Here is a 26,509-nt window from a genome sequence, read left to right as displayed (position 1 = left end):
CCCCCGAGATCACCAACTCTCCCCAGTCCCCCGAGATCACCAACTCTCCCCAGTCCCCCGAGATCACCAACTCCCCCCAGTCCCCTGAGATCCCCAACGCCCCTTGATCTCCTCACAAACATCAACTTCTCTCGATTCCCCCCCCCGAGATCCCCAACTCCTCTCGATCTCCCCGAGATCACCAACTCCCCCCCGGTCCCCCGAGATCACCAACTCCTCTCAATCCCCCCGCGATCACCAACTCTCCCCAGTCCCCCGAGATCACCAACTCCTCTCAATCCCCCCGCGATCACCAACTCCCCCCAGTCCCCCGAGATCACCAACTCCCCCCAGTCCCCCGAGATCACCAACTCTCCCCAGTCCCCCGAGATCACCAACTCTCCCCAGTCCCCCGAGATCACCAACTCTCCCCAGTCCCCCGAGATCACCAACTCTCCCCAGTCCCCCGAGATCACCAACTCCCCCCAGTCCCCCGAGATCACCAACTCCCCCCAGTCCCCTGAGATCCCCAACGCCCCTTGATCTCCTCACAAACATCAACTTCTCTCGATCCCCCCCCGAGATCCCCAACTCCTCTCGATCTCCCCGAGATCACCAACTCCCCCCCGGTCCCCCGAGATCACCAACTCCTCTCAATCCCCCCGCGATCACCAACTCTCCCCAGTCCCCCGAGATCACCAACTCCCCCCAGTCCCCCGAGATCACCAACTCCTCTCAATCCCCCCGAGATCACCAACTCCCCCCAGTCCCCCGAGATCACCAACTCCCCCAGTCCCCTGAGATCCCCAACGCCCCTTGATCTCCTCACAAACATCAACTTCTCTCGATCCCCCCCCCGAGATCCCCAACTCCTCTCGATCTCCCCGAGATCACCAACTCCCCCCCGGTCCCCCGAGATCCCCAACTCCTCTCAATCCCCCCGAGATCACCAACTCCCCCATGTGCCCCGAGATCACCAACTCCCCCCTGTCCCCCGAGATAACCAACTCTCCCCAGTCCCCCGAGATCACCAACTCCCCCCAGTCCCCCAAGATCACCAACTCCCCCCAGTCCCCCAAGATCACCAACTCCCCCCAGTCCCCCAAGATCACCAACTCTCCCCAGTCCCCCGAGATCACCAACTCCCCCCAGTCCCCCGAGATCACCAACTCCCCCCAGTCCCCCAAGATCACCAACTCTCCCCAGTCCCCCGAGATCACCAACTCCCCCCAGTCCCCCAAGATCACCAACTCCCCCCAGTCCCCCGAGATCACCAAGTCCCCCCTGTGCCCCGAGATCACCAACTCCCCCCAGTCCCCTAGATCACCAACTCCCCCCTGTCCCCCGAGATAACCAACTCCCCCCAGTCCCCTAGATAACCAACTCCCCCCAGTCCCCCGAGATCCCCAACGCCCCTCGATCTCCTCACAAACACCAACTCCTCTCAATACCCCCCCTGAGATCCCCAACGCCCCTTGATCTCCTCACAAACACCAACTCCTCTCGATCCCCCCCCGAGATCCCCAACTCCTCTCGATCTCCCCGAGATCACCAACTCCCCCCACGTCCCCCGAGATCACCAACTCCTCTCGATCTCCCCGAGATCATCAACTCCCCCCCCGGTCCCCCGAGATCACCAACTCCTCTCGATCCCCCAAGATCACTAACTCCCCTCGATCCCCCAAGATCACCAACTCCCCTCAATCTCCTTCCACGAGATCACCAACCCCCCTCAATCTCCTTCCACTAGATCACTAACTCCCCTCGATCCCCCAAGATCACTAACTCCCCTCAATCTCCTCCCTCGAGATCACCAATTACCCTAGATCCCCCAAGATCACCAACTCCCTTCAATCTCCTCCCCCAAGATCACCAACTCCCCTCAATCTCCTCCCACGAGATCACCAACTCCCCTCACACTCCTCCCCCAAGATCACCAACTCCCCTCAATCTCCTCCCACAAGATCACCAACTCCCCTCGATCCCCCACGATCACCAACTCCCCTCAATCTCCTCCCACAAGATCACCAACTCCCCTCGATCCCCCAAGATCACCAACTCCCCCCAGTCCCCTGAGATCACCAACTCCCCTCAATCTCCTCCCACGAGATCACCAACTCCCCTCACACTCCTCCCCCAAGATCACCAACTCCCCTCAATCTCCTCCCACAAGATCACCAACTCCCCTCGATCCCCCACGATCACCAACTCCCCTCAATCTCCTCCCACAAGATCACCAACTCCCCTCGATCCCCCACGATCACCAACTCCCCTCAATCTCCTCCCACAAGATCACCAACTCCCCTCGATCCCCCAAGATCACCAACTCCCCCCAGTCCCCTGAGATCACCAACTCCCCTCAATCTCCCTCCATCACCAACTCTCCTCAATCCCAAAGATCACCCACTCCCCTCAATCTCCCTGATATCACCAACTCCCCTCAATCTCCCTCCATCACCAACTCCCCTCAATCTCCCTCCATCACCAACTCTCCTCAATCCCAAAGATCACCAACTCCCCTCAATCTCCCTCCGTCACTAACTCCCCTCGATCCCCCATGGTCACCAACTCCCCCCAATGTCCCCACAATCACTGACCCCCTAACTCTGCATCTACTTCATTTCCAACTGAATATTTATCTAAAACTAAAGCAAAATAGTGTGGATGATGGAAATCTGAAACACATACAGAATATGTTAGAAATGCTCTGCAGCTCATGCGGCATCTGTGGAGAGAAAAATGGAGTTAACGCTTCAGGTCTCTGCTACCTTTCATCAGAACTGATTTTCTGTTCTTGTCTTTATCTAGCTCCTTTTTAAAGGAGCCTCAGATGATGGATAAATCTTGTTTGGACTGCCTGAAATGTTCCTGTTTAGTGACAGATGATAAGAGCTATCTTGGGTACTGTAAAATAAACATAGAGAGACTCCACTCACAGCAGAGAGCTTTGACTGATGGAAGGACGACTCAAAAAATCAACTGCAAAGGTTGGCTGCTCCGACAGCAACACCAAATTGCATTTATATCATGATTTAACATAGTAAATGTTCCAAGGCGCTTCACAAGAGTGTAATCAATTTGACACAAAGCCACATAAGGAGATAATAGGTCAGATAGCCAAAAGCTTGTCAAGGAGGTAGGTTTTAAGGAGTGTCTTAAAGGAGGAAAGTGAGGTGGAAAGGCAGTGAGGTGTAGGGAGGGGATTCCAGAGTTTGAGGCCTAGACAAGTGAAGGTGCAGCAACCAATGTTGGAGCGATTAAAATCGGGGGTGCTCAAGAGGACAGAATTAGATGAGTGCAGATATCTCAGAGGTTTGTAGGGCTGGCAGAGATTACAGGAGATAGGGACAAGCGAAGCCATGAAGAGATTTGAAAACAAGATGAGAATTTTAAAATAGAGGTGTTGCTTGACCGGGAGCCAATGTAGGTCAGTGAGCACAGGGGTGAAAGGTGAACAGGATTTGGTGCAAGTTAGGATATTGGCAGCAAGTTTATTGAGGTAGAGAATGGGAGACCAGCCAGGAGTCCATTAGAATAGTACAGTCTAGTGGTAACAGAGGCATAGATGAAGGTTTCAGCAGTAGACGAGCTGAGTCGGGAAATGTTAGAGGTGGAAATCGGCTGCCATAGCGATGGCGCAGATATGTGGGCGGAGGTTCATCTTGGGGTCAGATATGACACCAAGGTTACAATCAGTCTGGTTCAGCCTCAGACAGGGAGAGGGATGGAGTTGGCAACTAGGAAATGGAGTTTGTGCTGAGGACTGAAGACAATAGCCTGGAGTTTGCAGTCAGCGAAGAAGCAAGGGCGCTGACTGCTGACCATGAAGTAGGTCTCGATGGGCCCTTCAAAGAAAGTCAAGAGAGGTACAGAAAGAATCTGTAGGTTCAACTAAGAGGGAGTCAAGCAGGGGATGGCAGCAAGAGAGCAGGAAAGTCAAGGAGTGCTGAAGGGTTAGAGTAGAGATTGGAGAAAGCAGAGTACCTGCGAGGGGAAAAATGAAAGGAGGCGTGATAGTAAGGCATTTGACAAGGTCCCACATGGCAGACTAGTCAGTAAAATGAAAGCCCATGGGATACAGGGCAATGTGGCAGGTTGGATCCAGAATTGGCTCAGGGACAGGAAACAAAGGGTAGTAGTCGACGGATGTTTTTGTGAATGGTAAGTTGTTTCCAGTGGCGTTCCACAGGACTCTGTTGGGTCCCTTGCTATTTGTGGTATATATTAATGATTTGGACTTAAATATGAGAGGCATGATTGGGAAATTTTCTAATGCCACAAAAAATGGCCGTGTAGTTGATAGTGAAGAGGATAGCCGTAGACTCCAGAAAGATATCAATGGTTTGGTTGAGTGGGCGGAAAAGTGGCAAATAAACGGGAGGATATTGAGAGGGGTAGAAGAAGTGAGAGACCTTGGAGTGCATGTCCACAGGTCTCTGAAGGTGGCAGGGCAGGTAGATAGAGTGGTGAAGAAGGCATATGGAATGCTTTCCTTTATTGGCCGAGGTATAGAATTCAAAAGCAGGGATGTAATGCTGGAACTGTATAAAATGCTGGTTAGGCCACAGCTGGAGTATTGCGAACAGTTCTGGTCACCACATTACAGGAGGGACATCATTGCTCTGGAGAGAGTATAGAGGAGATTTTCAAGTATGTTGCCAGGGCTTGAAAGTAACGGCTATGGGGAAAGATTGGATAGATTCAGGTTGTTTTCCTTAGAACAGAGGAGGCTGAGGGGTGACTTAATTGAGGTGTATAAAATTATGAGGGGCCTAGATAGAGTAGACAGGAAGGACCTGTTTCCCCTAGCAGAGAGGCCAATTACCAGGGGGCACAGATTTAAGGTGATTGGTAGAAGGATTAGAGGGGACATGAGGAAAAACTTTTTCACCCAGAGGGTGGTGGGTGTCTGGAATTCACTGCCAGGAACGGTGGTGGAGGCAGAAACCTTCAATTCTTTTAAAAGGTACCTGGACATGCACCTGAAGTGCTGTAACCTGCATGGCTATGGACCAGGTGCTGGAAGATAGGATTAGTTTTTTTTTGTCTGGCACAGACACGTCGGGCTGAATGGCTGCCTTCTATGCCATAATTTTTCTATGGTTCTATGGCTCTATGATGGATGCATGGGGAGGCATGAGAGAGCCATCTAGGAGGGGTAAAGAGAAAAGAAGTAAAAGATGGATCAGAACTTGAATCCCACCTCTCCCAAGGATGCCAAATCCAAGCAGTTAAATCGGCCGCCTCAGGATGTCTGATCTATGTTGAGGTGTGCTGTTTCTAAGTGTTGGCTAGAAATGCCAACAGCTGTTTAATTGGGAGAGTGGGATTGTTACGACCAGGTGAGAAAGGTGTCTAGGGGTCTTTTGCTGTGTTCACCTGGTCTTATTCTAACAGGGTTTAATTTTAAACCCACTGTGTTTTGAGCTCCCCCTTTGCTGAATCCTTGTTCACCACTTTCCAATTATAAGGGAAAGAAATGAGCATAAACAGGCTTTCTTAGGTTTAAAGAAGAAAAGTGAAATTTATTAAACCTTAAACTTAAACTCTAATATGGTTAACGCCTACTGATATATGACGCGCCCACGCTAACATGCACACGTGATACACGCATGCAAATAGGGACAGAAAAGAGCAGAAGAAAAATAAAATGTAGAGGCTTGAGGCAATGTCAGAAGAGTTTCTTGTTTACTGTGCTTCAAGCTCACTGTAGTCCTTTTGTAAGTAGTCTTGCTTTTCGTTGGAGCTCAGTATTCTTTTTAAACATTGTTCGCTGTAGGAGACTTTTCTCTCTTGGGGTTCATGTGCCTTCAATGATTTCCGAAGCTGGTGAGAGCGAGGTGAGAGCAGACAGGAGAGAGGTCTTTTCCAGTCCAGGAGCAAACATCTTTCTGAGTCCAAATTCCCTGTTGGAAGTTCAAATTCAAAAATCACCAACAGTCAGTTAGTCATGTGACTAAACTGGCCTGACCACGTCTGTTTGTGTATTCGGCCATCTTAGTAGTTAATTTGAAATGCTTCAATGTCTGGCAATCAAAAGTCCATTGTGGATTAAATTGGAGCAGGGAATAGCTCCTTTTTCCTTTGAAGTACTGTCTGTTGATATGCAAATGTCTCTCTCCTGCCAAAGTCTCCAATTGTTTTTTAAAGCAAGTTCTTTCTTCACCAACAACTGTTTAAAATATTCATGTGGCTAAATTAATTTTCCTCATTCTTGGCAGATGGGGGGGCTTGCCTGACAGGAATGCAACACATCTGTGTGTTGAGATCTGGCGCCTTGTCAGCCTTTCAGACGTTGATGCAGTCAGGCAGTTGTTCACAAGTAGTTGCACAACATTTGCGTTCCTTCAAAAATATATCCAACTAGCACAGCTAATCTGCATTGCCAATTCATGTATAGGCTTCCCATCTTCTTGCAATTCCAACCACATAGCTGTTTCTGGGATGCATGCCCATTGGTAATGTAAGGCCAGAGAGTTAAATCAGGATTCTAGACTACAGCACAGTACAAAAAGAATGTTGTTCTACATCATTTTATTCTATCTGGTACATTTTCACACAATGACAGCAAAACCCATTACTCTGCAATCCAATTTTCACACACCCACACAGAAGGCGTGAAGCTTGAATCTTCCTCCGCCGAGATTATCTGCTTGATGATTCGGATTTTGCTTTTGGTTAAAGCTTTGAATGGTGCATTTTACTTTCCCATGAATTCCTTTGGCAATAAAGTAAGCTGTCGAAATATAAAAATATAACGACGAAGATAAGCAGTGAATGATCGGAAATTAATATCCAAAAAAAGAACACAAACGAGCATGTAGACTTCCTTAAGCTGCCAGTCCTAGTGGGCACATACCCTGCCACTGGAACTCATTCCACTTTACAACATCATACAGCATGACTGCTAACTGTGACTGGATAGTTACTCAGCACTAGACTCTTAAAATAACCTTAGTGCCTCTTTAAATTATATATTTTTATCTACCCATCGATCTCGCATCTATTCCTGATGGAAATGACTCACCCATTGGAGTGATCAGTGCGCAAGTTGCCTGTCTTTTCACGGCAGGCTGAGATCGCGGCCCTGAAAACCATGCAGTTTTTCTAGAGAATTCCCATTGTATGTTTGCCCGATGTCCAACAGAACGGTAGAAAACTTGCTGGGACTCGGCTATGCTGCCCTCAGTCAGAGTTTCTGGGACAGCTTTATGTGCGAGGAGTCTCTGCTTATCCCTACAAGGTTAGCACCATAAAGGGAGGCAAAGCTGAGTGAGTTGGGTGGGTAGGGGAGGGGGGGATGGGTGCTTCAGGGGCTTCCTAAGTTGTCAGCTTCCACTGCAAAGCTTTCAATTGGCATCTTGGTGTAGCATTGGCGCAGGTATATCTGGTCTCACATCACCAAAAACTTACAGAAATAGGGTCTTATCGGGGGTCCAGGTCATGAACAAACACGACTGGGTTAGCACTTATGCTTTATGATGGCTGTAGGAGTCTCAGGTTTAATAATGGAATGAGCTCAAGTAGTGTGCCAGTCTTCGAACTCCAAAGTATGTCCACGTACTGCACCAGGGTGCGGGTTCCATGTTGCAGTGCACAGATATGCAGTTTGCAGGAATATGCTTGAATTTTGTGCTCTTGGGTTGATGTGATTGAATTCTTCCAGTCCCAGGTTTGCAATCTATTTGTTACTTATTGATTGTTAACGTCACTCATCCTTTCTCTGTGCTATAACACAGGTGATGTGGATTGTGTCCCAGCTTCTACACAGGAACAAAGGGACCTCCCCCAGTACACCCATAAACAATCAACAACAACTTGCATTTATATAGAGCCTTTAATGTGGTAAAACATCCGAAGGCACATCACAGAAGCATTATTGAACACTGAGTCACAAAAGGCGATATTAGGATAGATGACCAAAAGCTTGGTCAAAGAAATAGGTTTTAAGGAGTGTCTTAAAGGAGAAGAGCAAGACGGAGAGCTTTAGGGAAGAAATTCCGAAGCTTAGAGCCCAGGCCACCGAAGGCATATCTACCAATGGTGAAGCAATTGAAATCAGGGATTCTCAAGAGGCCAGAAATAGAGGAGCACAGAGATCCTGGAGGGTTGTAGGGCTGGAGGAGATGACCGAAATAGGGAAGAGTGAAGTTATGGAGCAATTTGAAAAAAATGATGCACATTTTAAAATCAAAACTTTGCCAGACCGGTAGCCAATGTAGATCAGCAGAAAGGGGTGATGGGTAAACAGGACTTGGGATATGGGCTGCAGAATTTTGATGGGCTCAGGTTTATGAAGGGTCACATCCAGGCTCTACAAATAGTCCAACAGTCTACACCACACATCACAGAAGTATATTGTAGTAAAATCTTTTGGGTATCTAGATGTAACTATTTTCAAATGAAGTTAAACTCATTGCCATGTCAGTCATATTTTTTTCCAAGCCATGCCGATTCCACAAGTGCGGTGATAGGATGTTCAAATAAAATCCATCAATGTGGATTAGCCATAACCCAATTTAATAGTGGAGCAGGCTCGAGGGGCTGAATGGCCTACTCTTGTTTCCAGTGTTCTTAATATAGTCACACCAGGGTCAATCCTCCTTTTCTCAAAAAATGGCTGTAACTAGTTTTGAAGAAAAGGAAAATAAAAAAAAGACTTCAGAAACTGCATGTTATATATCATTCCTTTGAGGGACAAAAGATTAGCATACCTTATAACTGTGACTCTTGAAAATCGTTGCTCATCTGCATCAAATTTGTGCGCAAGCAACAGTCGGAGGAGAAGGTAGTGAATTAATTGGTTCTAACAACTTTCAGTCTCCATTCTCCAACTGATTTGAGTGCTTCATATTGATAATCTTCAATCCCAGTGGAAAAAGGCTGATGCTTTTGCTTCTGAAATGCTGACAAGCTGACACATAGCTTGAAACCCTGATATCAGCTGAAAAGGCTGACAGTTAGCTTGCATATATTTACACTCCAGTTGAAGTAGCACAATTCAGAAATACTGCTCAGAGAGGCATAAAGAACATTGGATTTTGGAGCTGTAACTAGTTAAGAATCTGGTCAAATTACCCTGAGATTTGTTGACTAATCACTGTACAAATTACGGGGGCAATAGATGCTATTGAAAGAGTTCAGGAATGCCAATAGTCACTAAATCTCTGAGTCAGAAGGTTGTGAGATCAAGAATCACTTTAGGGATTTGAGCACATAATCTAGGCTAACATTTTAGTGCAATACCCAGGGAATGCTACACCGTCAGAGTTGTCTTTCAAATGAGATGTTAAACAGTGCACATTCTGGATAGTGAATTGAACTGTGAATCCTGGCCAATTTTTGCTTTCTCTGCGCAGGGGTGTTTAGTGCAATTATAGGACATCAATTGCTGCCCTAGCTGATTCGGTTATCACAGAGAAAACTAGGGATTGAACCTGTGCCCTTTCTAGTCTCGGCAACTGAATTGCACAGGGGTTGTTTATTTAGGAACAAAGCTATTAATGAGACTAACTTTGCACCTTCAAATAAGATGCATTTAAATAGCATTTTTCATGCCCACACGATATCCCAAAGTGCTTTAAAGTCAATGAAATGCTTTTTGAAGTGCAATCACTGTTGTCAAGTAGGAACGGCTTGCAGCTTACTTTGATTTATGGGTGTTGGTGAGGGTCATTTTTACTTGGTCATATTAGTTGCATCAGGTTAGAACTGCAGCTGCAGGGCAGTAGAAGAGTAGGGCTTCTGTTGCGCTAACTACATGATGGAATAACATCGCACCACATCAAACTATTCGACATCTGTCAGACCCTGGGTAAACCCTGCAGTGGGAGGAGAGCCTCACAGCTAATTTATATATGTTAATAAACATGACAGAGAGAGAAAAACGCACATACAATCTCATACATCAGCAACTGGTAGCAGTCTGCAGTCTGTGCACTCCACGTGGTTATATCAGTTATTTTGTTCCCCTTGCTCTACTTAGCTGAAACATTTAAACAAAGAAAGCAAAATTAATTTCACAGTCCCATTGAAGGTGGGCTCAACCACCCCCACCTTCCCTGTAAATTGTGCAGAGGTAACGACATGATGATATGACTGCTTGGTAATGAATGCGGTTCTCAGTACAAGGTGTGACATACAATCGACTCAGGAGTGGTTATGTGAATCTGATTCACATACAGCACTATTAGAAACACACCTAAGTGGCTTTCAGTGCCTCGAGGCATGTGTAATTTCAGTCAAACTAATCATTTGGAGTTATGAGCGTGCAGAAGGACGAGCAAATTTAATCTTAATGCAAGGATATTTTCTGTAATGTTCTTAGAATCTGAGTGTCAGCATTATTATGCCTTTTTTATTTTGCTGATATTTGTTTTGTTTCGACACCTACAACATCCTGCCAAGCACAGTTTGGCGATAACAACCATTTACACCTTCTTTATTGTTTTATTTGTTTTGTGCTTTAAACAGCAACGATCTGCATTTATATAGCGTCTTTAATGTCGTAAAATGTTCCAAGGCACTTCTCAGGTGCGTTATCAGACATAAATTGACACTAAGCCCCATATTAGGTCAGATGACCAAACGTTAAGTCAACTATACAGTTTTTAAGGAATGACTTAAAGGGGGAGAGAGGTGTAGAAGGGGGAAAAGTATCGGGAAGGAATTCCAAAAGCTTAGGGTCAAAGCAGCTGAAGGCATCGCTGCCAATGGCGAAACAATTAAAATCATGGATGAGCATGAGGCCAGAATTGAAGGAGTGCAGCTAACTCTGAGAGTTGTAGGGCTGAAGGAGGTTACAGAGATAGGGAGCAATGAACATGAAATTAGGATTGTTGTGTGGTGGAATATAAATTAAATAATATAAGTGAAGTAAAGAGGCTGAGAATCCATGGGCCTTTTGGCATACTCCTACCATAAGGAATGTGCAGAAGGGCCACAGATCAGGCTGGGGCCTGGACACACCAGACCTTCCCTGTAGATTACAGCAGGCCTATTTGGGATCAGGTGGCAGGTTGTTCAACCTTGGCCGTCTAAGAGCAAAGACCAAAGTACGGAAAGTCCTCATCAGGGAACTCCTCTTTGCTGACGATGCTGCATTAACATCTCACACTGAAGAGTGTCTGCAGAATCTCAACGACAGTTTTGCGACTGCCTGCAACGAATTTGGCCTAACCATCAGCCTCAAGAAAACGAACATCATGGGACAGGATGTCAGAAATGCTCCATCCATCAATATCGGCGACCACGCTCTGGAAGTGGTTCAAGAGTTCACCTACCTAGGCTTAACCATCACCAGTAACCTGTCTCTCGATGCAGAAATCAACAAGCGCATGGGAAAGGCTTCCACTGCTATGTCCAGACTGGCCAAGAGAGTGTGGGAAAATGGTGCACTGACATGGAACACAAAAGTCTGAGTGTATCAAGCCTGTGTCCTCAGTACCTTGCTCTACGGCAGCGAGGCCTGGACAACATATGTCAGCCAAGAGCGACGTCTCAATTCATTCCATCTTCGCTGCCTCCGGAGAATCCTTGGCATCAGGTGGCAGGACCGTATCTCCAACACAGAAGTCCTCGAGGCGGCCAACATCCCCAGCATTTAGACCCTACTGAGCCAGCGGCGCTTGAGATGGCTTGGCCATGTGAGCCACATGGAAGATGGCAGGATCCCCAAGGACACATTGTACAGCGAGCTCGTCACTGGTATCAGACCCACCGGTCATCCATGTCTCCGCTTTAAAGACGTCTGCAAACGCGACATGAAGTCCTGTGACATTGATCACAAGTCGTGGGAGTCAGTTGCCAGTGATCGCCATGCTGGCGGGCAGCCATAAAGGCGGGGCTAAAGTGTGGCAAGTCAAAGAGACTTAGCAGTTGGCAGGAAAAAAGGCAGAAGCGCAAGGGAAGCCAACTGTGTAACAGCCCTGACAACCAATTTTATCTGTAGCACCTGTGGAAGAGTCTGTCACTCTAGAATTGGCCTTTATAGCCACTCCTGGCACTGCTCCACAAACCACTGACCACCTCTAGGCGCTTACCCATTGTCTCTCGAGACAAGGAGGCCAAAGAAGAAGAAGGTTTGGGATAGGAGTCACTGTCAGTCCCAAACAATGTTACTGGCGTAATAGGTAATGTTGCTGGAAGGGCAGATCTGAGTCCAATCTTGAGGATCCAGGCCTGCAGTGCAGCCTTCCCCCACCCCCCAATCCTGCCACCTATGCCTACATTTGGCATCTGCCCCTCCTTTGACGGGGGCCAAAGATGCACCTCTAGTGGCTCAGGCTCTCACCCAGTTCACGTAAATTAGATGACCTTCCTGTAATTTAGCAGGATCAGTGCCAGAGGTCACCAGGAGAAAGCTGGTGGAATTTACAGCAGAGTCAGATGCAGGCATTTAATCTGGAATCAAAGGCTAGCGAAGCTTCTTTCTCCAGTTTCACCCTTACTTTCCCGAAGGTGCTGGGGCCTACAGTTCAAAAGCTGCCCCCTCCAGTATCTCACCTGAATGGTCATTCTTGTGTGAGCCCTGAATGTCAGCCAGGCTACTCAGAACATTGGTTGGGTGGGGAGAACACCAGCTCAGATCCTGATCCTGTTCTCACTGAACATTCAAACAGTGCATCCTCCAATAGGAAGCTGAGGATGTAACTGGGGGCTGCAATCAAGAGCTGGAATCATGTTTGACATCGTCTCCCATCCCTGTACAGCGATTTTGAGAACTGTATAATTTAGTACCACCAACAATTATACACTGAAAGACCTTAAACTTCTACTGCACCTTTCATAACCTCAGGACATCCCAAAGCACTTTCCGGCCAATAAAGTACTTTTGAAGTGTAGTCACTGGTGTAATGTAGGAAATGCAGCAGCCAATTTGCACACAGCAAGATCCCACAAACTGCAATGTAATAATTATCAGAAAATCTGTTTTTGGTGATGTTGGTTGAGCTATATATATTGGTCAGAACTCCTCAGCTCTTCAAATACTGCCATGAGAGGGCAGATGGGGACTCGGTTTAGCATCCGAACGATGGTATTTCTGACAGTGCAGCCCTCCCTCAGTATAGCATTGAAGTAGCTTTTGTGGTCAAGTCTCTGGAGTGAAACTTGAATGCACAAGTCGCTGACTCAGAGGTGAAAGTGCTACCAACTAAACCACAGCCAACAGCTCAGACAATATAGAGGAGGGGAATAGCTGGATGTGTTTTCTGCTTGTAATCTGTCAGAGCAAGTGATTTGGCAAGGTGCAACCTTGCCCAAATGTCTCCACTAAACATGGACAGCTTGATTAGTTACATGACTACTTCACATTTGTACAAATATTATCAGAGACAGTGGGTAGGATTTTATCCTGCTCTTGGAAATGGGAATGGAGGCGGGGGTGGGGGGGGGTGGGGGGGCAGCACACAGATGGCAAGAGCTGGTGCCGGGCAACGTGCCTGATGTTGTTCTGGCCCCATACCATTTTGTCTGGGGTGAGGAAGGCCAAAGAGGGCTTTCCTACCCCAAGCTAATTGAGGCCCTTAGTGCCAAATTAACGGCCACTTAAAGGCAGATTCCTGCCTCCGCTCCGATTATACTGCAATCAAAGGGACCTGCTGCTGCATGGAGACACCAGAGCTTGGGTGGAGGGGAGGGGGTAGGGGGGTGGTCCATCCATCCTCTTGGGCAATCCATGGCACCCAAGGGTGTCCCACAGCAACGATGGCCACCCCCACGGCAAGACCCCTTACCCACCCTTACCAACCCACCCTCCCCACTCCCTCGCAGGCTCCAGCGACCCCAACCCCACTTACCTGCATCCCAGTGTCTCTGAAAGTTTGTCCATTGCAGGCCTTCTGCAAAACTGGCAGTGTCCACCGCTCCCAGTGGCACTGCTGGTACTACAGAACCGCTGGCCCTCCGATTGGCCGACACCACTGGAAACAGGAGCTCATCCCTTAAAGGGACAGCATCCCCAATGGTGGGCAGTTAATTGGCTGCCCGTCATGAAATTCCACCCGAGTCCGACAGAGGGCCGAGACAGGGTCTCCTCTGCCTTCTGTCCTGCTGCCAGGACCCCCGTTGCCGGGATAAAATCCCAGGCAGTGGAAATAATATATCACCAGCTTTAATAAATGCAATGTGATGGTATGTTAATCTTCTATGTTTCTTTCTTTTATCGGGAACACTCTAGGGCACGTACATATCACTGACTTCAACATTGCAGCACTAGTGAAGGAGGAGAAGCAGGCCACCTCTATTGCAGGCACAAAGCCATACATGGGTAAGTGTGGACACGTGTGGATGGGCTGATAGTCAATCAGAAGGAACAAACTTACATTTATTAAGCACATTTCACAATCTCAGTACATACCAAACTGCTTTACAATCAATGAAGTTCTATTGAAATGTTATCACTGTTGTAATGTAGCACCGCAACTAATTTGCACACAGCAAACTCCCACAAACAATGTGATAATGGCCACATAATCTATTTTGTGCGATGTTGGTTGAGGGATAAATATTAACAGGAACATTGTGGGGGGGGGGGGTGGGGAACTCCCCTATTCTTCTTCAATATAGTGCCATGAGATCCTTTACATCCACCTGAGTCTGAAACAGGGCCTTGGTTTATTGTCTCGTCTGAAAGACGGCACCTCCAACAGCGTAGCACTTCCTCAGTACTGCACGGGTGTATCAGCCAGGATTATGCGCTCAGGTTTCTGGAGTAGGACTCAAACCCACAACCTTATGCCACAAAGACGAGTGTGCTGCTTCTAAGACATGGCTAAGCACGCAGAGAGCACACAATTCAAGCAGGTCACTCACCTAACTGTGATGTGATGATTGTGCTTCAGTCACTGTTGAAAAAAAAAATGCAGCTATGTTTAGAGTTTTGCTTCTAATCAAATTCAGGTTTTAAGTAACCCTTAGATTTCTTCCACCGATACTCAGGATTACATCAGTTTATAATATTAACTGATTGTTTTGTAAGAAAATTTTGTTGTACAAATCAGAAGTTATATTCAAGATGAGCATTCATTGCTCAGAAACAGCAACAACAATAGCGTGAATTTATATGACGCCTTTAACATAGAAAAAGACCCCAAGCCACTGCACAGGAGCATTATCAAACAAAATTGGGCACCAAACCACATAAGTAAATATTAGAACAGGTGGCCATATGTTTGGTTAAAGAGCAAAGTTTTAAGGAGCATCTTAAAAGAGGGGAGAGTGATAGAGAGGCAAGGACGTTCAGGGAGAGAATTCCAAAGCTTAGAGCCAAAGCAGCTGAAGTCACGGCCACCAATGATGGAGCGATGAAAACCAGGGTTGTGCAAGAGGTCAAAATTGGAGGAATGCAGTTCCCACTGTGCTAATGGTAATGCTTGTAAATAAAAATTACGCATGTCACATGGAAAAGATGAATTGTTGATTTTATAAAGAGTCCTTAAGAGAGAGTTGCTACATTTATAAGGTAGGAATGGTAAAGGAAAGTAGAGGTTTTGTTTGACTGCTGAGTAAGTTGCTGGTATTAATGTAATAGGTAAAGGAGGAACTGTAGCAGAGTAGAACAACAACAACAACTTGTATTTACATAACACCTTTAACATAATAACACGTCACAAGGTGCTTCACAGCAGCATTAGAAGAACGGAGTGACTCCTGACAATGCGGAACTTGCGCAGAAAGATCGCAGACGTCATCAGTATGTGTGAACATTTGCCAGCTTGCCAGTATGAATGCGTGCATGTGCGTGCTGATGTCACCACGCAATGACGTCTTCACCCCTCAAAAGCCTCGATTGCCACCACCATTCCCCCTAACAGTATCCCACTCCCTCCCGCCATCCCTGCCTTAATCATTGCTTTCCATTTCCGCTCCCAACTACTCACTGCTCACTCCCTGTCTTGCTGTTCCTCCCCCTCAGCCACTCACTCCCCGCCTCGCCACATCCCTCCCTCGGTCACTTGCTCCTCACCTCTCCACTAACCCCCCCTCAGCCGTTCAATCCCTGCCTCACCGTTTCCCCCCTTCAGCCCCTTGCTCCCACCTAGCAGCTCCCCGCCTCCCTCGGCTGCTCACTCCCCACCTGCTTCCCCCCTTCAGCCGCTTGCTCCCCACCTCGCTGCTTCTCCCCCTCGGCCGGTCACTCCTCGCCTCACCCCTTCTCCCCCCTCAGCTGTTCCATCCCGCCTCACTGCTAACCCCCCACCCCCCCACCTCAGCTGCTGGCTCCCTTCCCCTCCCCACACCTCACCCGCCGCTTCGCCAGGCGGCAACACGGGGAGTGAGCGGCCAAGGGGAGGAGACGGGGAGCGAGCAGACATGAGTTGGAGGATGCAGCAAAGAGAAGTGGTGATGGTGGGAGGAATCGAGGTACTTTTGGGGGGGATGGAAGTGACGATCGCAGTAATGGAGAGGGTTTGAATTCTTTTTATGTGTCAAATTGAGCAGCGCCATCTTTATTACTGGCAGCTGCCTGAGGTGTCGCAGATAGTGACGTTCCTGTGGATAAGGTGGCATTTGCACATGTTTCAGGACCGCACCACCTAGTGGTTGTGTTGTCAGCAAACGGAGCCTTAGAAGAATCATATCCCAGCTAATCTGATGGGTGCGTCTATTCCATTGTATTTTTGGAGTTGGGGATTTAAGACTCACTATGTGTCTTGTCCTGTCTTATGTCCCTCCCTGCAGCCAGCTAGCATGTCGTGCCTAGCAGCTTGCTGTGCACCAAATGTGTGCAAAGCTGACATAGGCCCTGCCCCATACTATGAGTGGAACCACAGAATAGGGAGGGGGCGGAGTGAATTCTTTTAATGAATAGCCCTTTCCCTAAAATAGGATCATCCTTTTTTTTGCCGCTTCTTTTCTCAGCCCTTAACGGGCAGGACATAAAATCCTAGCAGAGCGGCTATAAGTGCAAAAATAAAAAGTTACAGAATTCCATGCATTGGGAATGCCACTGAAATATTCCAATGAGCGGGCTTTGTTTTAGTGTGTGAGGTAAACTCATTTCAACATGGGCGAGGCTGACAAGTGATTCACTGGCTCTTTCTTCAGGGAAAGCCATAGTTACTTTGGCAATGAGGCAGGAAAGGAAAGCAGTAGATGTCAGTGCTGTCTGCTGTTGACTATAAACCTCACATCGTCAACACTGTTTGTACCAGTGTAAAGGGCTTAACCATGAGCCACTCTGCAGCAGTGCATTCTTGTGTTTCATCACTGGGACAGTGACTTTCACTACTGATGTTTAAAAGCACTGCTGTGTGCTGATGAGTGTGATACTCATTGTTAATGCTATAGTATTTGGCTGCTGCAAAGTTATTATTGCGTACCAACACTTTATGATATATGAAGTTAATTCATACAATTAAATATTCAGAGAGACAGTCTCCTCCACTCAGGAGCAGATTTTAATTAAAAATTGATTTTGTTTAATTACAAGCACCATCTGGAACATTAATGTCAGCATTTTGGGAATGCATGGCTAGAACCAAATTTTTGTTACAATAGTTGCTCACTGGCTGGCAGCTCTCGCTGTCCCCATCCAGAGAGACTTCCACTACTCCATGTGACTTCTTTTCTGCTGGTCAGCAGCTTCGATTCTCTGGCTGGATGATTCCACTTTCCCCAGTGCTAGCTGGAACTCGCAATATTGGAGGCTGCTCCTGCTCGTCCTCAAACTGCTAGGGAACTCCCAGTTTGGCTGCTCCCATTCTCTTCAATGCATCAGGGAGTCCAAATACTGGGTGATTGCACAAATTGGTCTCCTCTGTCTTTCTACTCACACTCTCAATACTGTCTGTTGTTCACACTCTCAATACTGTCTGTTGTTCACACTCTCAATACTGTCTGTTGTTCACACTCTCAATACTGTCTTTCTGCTCACACTCTCAATACTGTCTGTTGTTCACACTCTCAATACTGTCTGTTGTTCACACTCTCAATACTGTCTGTTGTTCACACTCTCAATACTGTCTGTTGTTCACACTCTCAATACTGCCTTTCTGCTCACACTCTCAAAACTGTCTGTTGTTCACTCTCTCAATACTGTCTTTCTGCTCACACTCTCAAAACTGTCTGTTGTTCACTCTCCCAATACTGTCTTTCTGCTCACACTCTCAATATGTCTTTCTGCTCACACTCTCAATACTGTCTGTTGTTCACACTCTCAATACTGTCTTTCTGCTCACACTCTCAATACTGTCTGTTGTTCACACTCTCAATACTGTCTGTTGTTCACACTCTCAATACTGTCTGTTGTTCACACTCTCAATACTGTCTTTCTGCTCACACTCTCAATACTGTCTGTTGTTCACACCCTCAATACTGCCTTTCTGCTCACACTCTCAATACTGTCTGTTGTTCACACTCTCAATACTGTCTGTTGTTCACACTCTCAATACTGCCTTTCTGCTCACTCTCAATACTGTCTGTTGTTCACACTCTCACTACTGCCTTTCTGCTCACACTCTCAATACTGTCTGTTGTTCACACTCTCAATACTGTCTGTTGTTCACACTCTCAATACTGCCTTTCTGCTCACTCTCAATACTGTCTGTTGTTCACACTCTCACTACTGCCTTTCTGCTCACACTCTCAATACTGTCTGTTGTTCGCACTCTCAATACTGTCTGTTGTTCACACTTTCAATACTGTCTGTTGTTCACGCTCTCAATACTGTCTTTCTGCTCACACTCTCAATACTGTCTGTTGTTCACACTCTCACACTCTCAATACTGTCTGTTGTTCACACTCTCACACTCTCAATACTGTCTGTTGTTCACACTCTCAATACTGCCTTTCTGTTCACACTCTCAATACTGTCTGTTGTTCACACTCTCAATACTGCCTTTCTGTTCACACTCTCAATACTGCCTTTCTGTTCACACTCTCAATACTGTCTGTTGTTCACGCTCTCAATACAGTCTGTTGTTCACGCTCTCAATACAGTCTGTTGTTCACGCTCTCAATACTGTCTGTTGTTCACGCTCTCAATACTGTCTGTTGTTCACGCTCTCAATACAGTCTGTTGTTCACGCTCTCAATACAGTCTGTTGTTCACGCTCTCAATACTGTCTGTTGTTCACGCTCTCAATACTGTCTGTTGTTTACGCTCTCAATACTGTCTGTTGTTTACGCTCTCAATACTGTCTGTTGTTTACGCTCTCAATACTGTCTGTTGTTCACACTCTCAATACTGTCTGTTGTTCACACTCTCAATACTGTCTGTTGTTCACGCTCTCAATACTGCCTTACTGCTCACACTCTCAATACTGTCTTTCTGCTCACACTCTCAATACTGTCTTTCTGCTCACACTCTCAATACTGTCTTTCTGCTCACACTCTCAATACTGTCTGTTGTTCACACTCTCAATACTGTCTGTTGTTCACACTCTCAATACTGTCTGTTGTTCACACTCTCAATACTGTCTTTCTGCTCACACTCTCAATACTGTCTTTCTGCTCACTCTCTCAATACTGTCTTTCTGCTCACACTCTCAATACTGTCTGTTGTTCACACTCTCAATACTGTCTGTTGTTCACACTCTCAATACTGTCTGTTGTTCACACTCTCAATACTGTCTGTTGTTCACACTCTCAATACTGTCTGTTGTTCACACTCTCAATACAGTCTGTTGTTCACACTCTCAATACTGTCTGTTGTTCACACTCTCAATACTGTCTTTCTGCTCACACTCTCAATACTGTCTTTCTGCTCACTCTCTCAATACTGTCTGTTGTTCACACTCTCAATACTGTCTGTTGTTCACACTCTCAATACTGTCTGTTGTTCACACTCTCAATACTGTCTTTCTGCTCACACTCTCAATACTGTCTTTCTGCTCACTCTCTCAATACTGTCTTTCTGCTCACACTCTCAATACTGTCTTTCTGCTCACACTCTCAATACTGTCTGTTGTTCACACTCTCAATACTGTCTGTTGTTCACACTCTCAATACAGTCTGTTGTTCACACTCTCGATACTGTCTTTCTGCTCACACTCTCAATACTGTCTTTCTGCTCACACTCTCAATACTGTCTTTCTGCTCACACTCTCAATACTGTCTGTTGTTCACACTCTCAATACTGTCTTTCTGCTCACACTCTCAATACTGTCTTTCTGCTCACACTCTCAATACTGTCTGTTGTTCACACTCTCAATACTGTCTGTTGTTCACACTCTCAATACTGTCTTTCTGCTCACACTCTCAATACTGTCTTTCTGCTCACTCTCCCAATACTGTCTTTCTGCTCACACTCTCAATACTGTCTTTCTGCTCACACTCTCAATACTGTCTTTCTGCTCACACTCTCAATACTGTCTGTTGTTCACACTCTCAATACTGTCTGTTGTTCACACTCTCAATACTGTCTTTCTGCTCACTCTCTCAATACTGTCTTTCTGCTCACACTCTCAATACTGTCTGTTGTTCACACCCTCAATACTGTCTGTTGTTCACACTCTCAATACTGTCTGTTGTTCACACTCTCAATACTGTCTTTCTGCTCACACTCTCAATACTGTCTTTCTGCTCACACTCTCAATACTGTCTGTTGTTCACACTCTCAATACTGTCTGTTGTTCACACTCTCAATACTGTCTTTCTGCTCACACTCTCAATATTGTCTTTCTGCTCACACTCTCAATACTGTCTGTCGTTCACACTCTCAATACTGTCTGTTGTTCGCACTCCTAGAACAAAGAACAAAGAACAGTACAGCACAGGAACAGGCCATTCAGCCCTCCAAGCCTGCGCCGATCTTGATGCCTGCCGAAACTAACACCTTCTACACTTCCGGGGCCCATTTCCCTCTATTCACTTTCTATTCATATATTTGTCAAGATGTCTCTTAAACATCGCTATCGTATCTGCTTCTACCACCTCCCCTGGCAGCAAGTTCCAGGCACTCACCACCCTCTGTGTAAAATACTTGCCTCGCACATCCCCTCCAAACTTTGCCCCTCGCACCTTAAACCTATGTCCCCTAGTAACTGACTCTTCCACCCTGGGAAAAAGCTTCTGACTATCCACTCTGTCCATGCCGCTCATAACTTTGTAAACCTCTATCATGTCGCCCCTCCACCTCCGTCGTTCCAGTGAAAACTATCCGAGTTTTTCCAACCTCTACTCATAGCTAATGCCCTCCAGACCAGGCAACATCCTGGTAAACCTCCTCTGTACCCTCTCCAAAGCCTCCACGTCCTTCTGGTAGTGTGGCGACCAGAATTGCACGCAATATTCTAAGTGTGGCCTAACTAAGGTTCTGTACAGCTGCAACATGACTTGCCAATTTTTATACTCGATGCCCCGACCGATGAAGGAAAGCATGCTGTATGCCTTCTTGACTACCTTATCCACCTGCGTTGCCACTTTCAGTGACCTGTGGACCTGTATGCCCAGATCTCTCTGCCTGTCAATACTCCTAAGGGTTCTGCCATTTACTGTATACCTCCCATCTGCATTAGACCTTCCAAAATGCATTACCTCACATTTGTCCGGATTAAACTCCATCTGCCATTTCTCCGCCCAAGTCTCCAACCGATCTATATCCTGCTGTATCCTCTGACAATCCTCATCACTATCCGCAACTCCACCAACCTTTGTGTCATCCGCAAACATACTGATCAGACCAGCTACATTTTCCTCCAAATCATTTATATATACTACAAACAGCAAAGGTCCCAGCACTGATCCCTGCGGAACACCACTAGTCACATCCCTCCATTCAGAAAAACACACATCCACTGTTACCCTCTGTCTTCTGTGACAGAGCCAGTTCTGTATCCATCTTGCCAGCTCACCTCTGATCCCGTGTGACTTCACCTTTTGCACCAGTCTGCCATGCGGGACCTTGTCAAAGGCTTTACTAAAGTCCATACAGACAACATCCACCGCCCTTCCCTCATCAATCATCTTCGTCACTTCCTCAAAAAACTCAATCAAATTAGTAAGACACGACCTCCCCTTCACAAAACCGCGCTGTCTCTTGCTAATAAGTTCGTTTGTTTCCAAATGGGAGTAAATCCTGTCCCGAAGAATCCTCTCTCATAGTTTCCCTACCACTGACGTAAGGCTCACCGGCCTATAATTTCCTGGATTATCCTTGCCACCCTTCTTAAACAAAGGAACAACATTGGCTATTCTCCAGTCCTCTGGGACCCCAGCTGTAGCCAATGAGGATACAAAGATTTCTGTCAAGGCCCCAGCAATTTCTTCCCTTGCCTCCCTCAGTATTCTAGGGTAGATCCCATCAGGCCCTGGGGACTTATCTACCTTAATGCTTTGCAAGACACCCAACACCTCCTCCTTTTTGATAATGAGATGACCGAGACTATCTGCACTCCCATCCCTAGGCTCATCTTCCACCAAGTCCTTCTCCTTGGTGAATACTGATGCAAAGTACTCATTTAGCACCTCGCCCATTTCCTCTGGCTTCATGCATAGATTTCCATCTCTGTCCTTGAGTGGGCCAACCCTTTCCCTGGTTACCCTCTTGCTCATAATATATGTATAAAAAGCCTGGGATTTTCCTTAATCCTGTTTGCCAATGACTTTTCATGACCCCTTTTAGCCCTCTTAACTCCTTGCTTAAGTTCCTTCCTACTGTCTTTATATTCCTCAAGTGCTTCATCTTCATCCTCAAGGCCTTCCAGCCCTTACAAATGCTTCCTTTTTCTTTTTGACTAGGCTCACAATATCCCGTGTTATCCAAGCTTCCCGAAACTTGCCAAACTTGTCTTTCTTCCTCACAGGAACATGCTGGTCCTGGATTCTAATCAGCTGACGTTTGAAAGACTCCCACATGTCAGATGTTGATTTACCCTCAGTGCTTTCTGTCTGTCTGCTCACAATTTCCTCAATGGTGGATGGCTTTCTGCTTGCATGCTCTTTGATGCTGGATTCATCTTTTTCAATTTTGTTGGCGTGTAAAGAGCTGCTGCCTTGTAGAATTTGGTGTCTTCATTGATCGTACCTTAAACTACCTGACCATTGTGAAGCAGTTATCAGTAATGCAGAACAGGAATAGGGAATGGGATACATCTTACAAGGATGGCCAAGTTATATGAAGGCATGAGCACAACCTGTAAGAATCGTAGAGACATGAGTCACCTCCATGCTGACCATGACCTCACAGTGTAAATGATTGCGCGAATATGGCATTGTAATTTTCAAAAGAAAACACTCAAGACATAACTACCTATATCCCACTGTGTTTTCTCTCATTGTCTGACAGTAGCATGGTAGTGTGAGTGTCCAAGGAGAGCTCTTCAATGCCAGCTAGAACCTGAAAGTACTATCCCCACAGTATGGATGCCTGGGTGAAATTAGTTGTATGTGCCAACCTTTTCTTAGTGTCTGTTTCCCTTGCAAAGATAAAGGATGTTCCACAGAGAGCAGTAAGGAGAACTGCACCAGGAGGAGGAGCAGCTAATATCAGAGAAAACACTTCAACTTCTTGTGGGATGCACAGAAGATGCAGTGGGAGACGAGGAAGTATGTGGGGCCTTAAGGCACAACTAACCCTTTGCATCTGGCATGCCTAACCTTTTATACCTGGCACGCCTAACCCTTTACATCTGGCACATCTAGCCCGTTGCTCCTGGCATGGCTAACCGTTTATGCCAACAATAGCTCCACGTATTGTGCAGCAGGGAATACCTGCACTGACCGTTGGGCATTGCGTTGCCTGAGAAGCTACTTGGGTCAGACCACTATCACCACCACGCACCTCCAGTTTTGACTTTGTTTAGTAGCTGTGTACTGTTCCTGAGCCTCACCAAGGACAGCCTCTGCCTGGCCAACTGGTTAAGGTATCTGTGCTTTGGCCACAGCCAGACAATGTACCACGTGACCTCCCATGTCTCTCCTCTGAGTGTGTAGGACACACAAGGCTGTTTCAGGCTGCCTACGGTTCCTGTGGTCATGTGTAAATGTAATGCTACCAGCCAGAGTCTCTCAAGCCCATAGTGTGCATCCCATTCACAGCGGCTAATAATTGATTTGTGTTAATAATAAGCCAGGTAAATTTTATCTACAAGGTGGTGAGTGTTCAGCAGAGCATTCTGACACATCTAGATTGACAACTCCTGCCCCAATCTTTGGCCTCCTTGTCTCGAGAGACAATGGGTAAGCGCTTGGAGGTGGTCAGTGGTTTGTGAAGCAGTGCCTGGAGTGGCGATAAAGGCCAATTCTAGAGTGGAAGACTCTTCCACAGGTGCTGCAGATAAAATTGGTTGTCGGGGCTGTTACACAGTTGGCTCTCTCCTTGCACTTCAGCCTTTTTTCCTGCCAACAGCTAAGTCTCTTCGACTCGCCATTCTTTAGCCCGGCCTTTATGGCTGCCCGCCAGCTCTGGCGATCACTGGCAACTGACTCCCACGACTTGTGATCAATGTCACAGGACTTCATGTCGCATTTGCAGACATCTTTAAAGCGGAGACATGGACAGCCGGTGGGTCTGATACCAGTGGCGAGCTCGCTGTACAATGTGTCCTTGGGGATCCTGCCATCTTCCATGTGGCTCACATGGCCAAGCCATCTCAGACGCCGCTGGCTCAGTAGGGTGTATAAGCTGGGGATGTTGGCCGCCTCGAGGACTTCTGCGTTGGAGATACGGTCCTGCCACCTGATGCCAAGGATTCTCCGGAGGCAGCGAAGATGGAATGCATTGAGGTGTCGCTCTTGGCTGACATATGTTGTCTCGGCCTCGCTGCCGTAGAGCAAGGTACTGAGGACACAGGCTGATACACCGGGACTTTTGTGTTCCGTGTCAGTGCGCCATTTTCCCACACTCTCTTGGCCAGTCTGGACATAACAGTAGAAGCCTTTCCCATGCACTTGTTGATTTCTGCATCGAGAGACAGGTTACTGGTGATAGTTGAGCCTAGGTAGGTGAACTCTTGAACCACTTCCAGAGCGTGGTCGCCGATATTGATGGATGGAGCATTTCTGACATCCTGCCCCATGATGTTCATTTTCCTGAGGCTGATGGTTAGGCCAAATTCATTGCAGGCAGCCGCAATCCTGTCGATGAGTCTCTGCAGACACTCTTCTGTGTGGGATGTTAATGCAGCATCGTCAGCAAAGAGGAGTTCCCTGATGAGGACCTTCCGTTCTTTGGTCTTCGTTCTAAGATGGGCAAGGTTGAACAACCTGCTGTCTGATCTCGTGTGGAGGAAAACTCCTTCTTCTGAAGACTTGAACGCATGTGAGAGCAGCAGTTACTACATCATGGCATTTTACCTACCTAAGCACCAGCCCAGATGGATTCCACTTGGGAAAAGATAATTAGCAGGTCAGACATAATATCTCTTGTTGAAACATCAAGTGCATGTTAGCAGAAGGAGTTGAAATGGTTCACTGCAGGGTGGAAAACAGCTTCACTCAGCTGAGAAGCCACAGGACTCTTATCTCAGAGGTTCACTTTCCAAGTGGTCAATGATACAGGACCATTGTTCACACACAGTTGACTGTTTCCATGCATGAGATGCAGTTGGTTAATAAGTTGGGCAAGTCCACTAACTGCATCTGTAGCACCATGAAGGAAGTGTCCAAAGCCGTGCAACAGTCCATGAAATATCTACAGCTACAAGGTATGAGGTGGAGGAACTAAGGATAGTTGCGGCTTCTGGAATGGCAGCTACAGCTTCTTTCATAGATACTTTGTGGGTCAGCCTTAGCAGAAACGCTTCCCAGCAGCTCTAGAACTTTAATGGAATACTGGATCTGTTCTTCAAATCATCTGAACTCCGTGAGTCCATGCCTAGCATCACTGAGCTTCACAGAGCAATAACAGATGTAATTGCCTCTCAGGATGGTGTCTGTGAGGTGCCATGCTTCCAGCTCCCTCTAGTGGCAGCATAAAAAGGAGTTACAGGTCGTGACTTGGTACCCATTGCAGTCACAAGAGTGAAGCAGCTGGAGGCAGGTTCTTCAAGGACATCAGCATCATTGAGATAAACGTCAGCTCAGTCCTTAGAGACTCCAGTTGAACGGTCTTGGCCACCCACCTCTTAACATTCTGGCACACAGGGAACACCATGTAGAAGTAGAGGATTGAAGCTCAAGCTAGCACGTTTATTTATTTATTTAGAGATACAGCACTGGAACAGGCCCTTCGGCCCACCGAGTCTGTGCCAACCAACAACCACCCGTTTATATTAATCCTACATTAACCCCATATTGTCTACCACATCCCCACCATTCTCCTACCACCTACCTACACTAGGGACAATTCACAATGGCCAATTTACCTATCAACCTGCAAGTCTTTGGCTGTGGGAGGAAACCGGAGCACCCGGCGGAAACCCACTCGGACACAGGGAGAACTTGCAAACTCCACACAGGCAGTACCCAGAACCGAACTCCGGTCGCTGGAGCTGTGAGGCTGCGGTACATTTTACTGCATTAAAGGTGCTATATAAATGCAAGTTGTTGATATTGGGGCAAAAGGTAGACGTGATGATAAGTAGCAGTTGTAATTAGTTGGCCATTTTACTTGAGCCATTTATTAAGATAAAATGAGTGAGTTTGA

The 26,509-nt window shown here is 46.8% G+C and overlaps 1 protein-coding gene across 1 annotated transcript in view; it reads left to right on the top strand.

The window, feature by feature from the left end:
* The window catches only part of LOC137375553 (serine/threonine-protein kinase 32A-like), a 344,635-nt gene that overhangs the window by 237,329 nt on the left and 80,797 nt on the right, over positions 1–26,509 (top strand). The window contains exon 6 of the mRNA XM_068042898.1: positions 14,159–14,248. Within this exon, the coding sequence (XP_067898999.1) occupies positions 14,159–14,248 (90 nt within the window). The remainder of the gene's footprint in view (positions 1–14,158; positions 14,249–26,509) is intronic.

Source organism: Heterodontus francisci, chromosome 12 (assembly GCF_036365525.1).
Source record: "Heterodontus francisci isolate sHetFra1 chromosome 12, sHetFra1.hap1, whole genome shotgun sequence".
Lineage (NCBI taxonomy): Eukaryota > Metazoa > Chordata > Chondrichthyes > Heterodontiformes > Heterodontidae > Heterodontus > Heterodontus francisci.
Note: the sequence above shows the minus strand (reverse complement) of the source record. Positions and strands in the feature narration are given on the sequence as shown.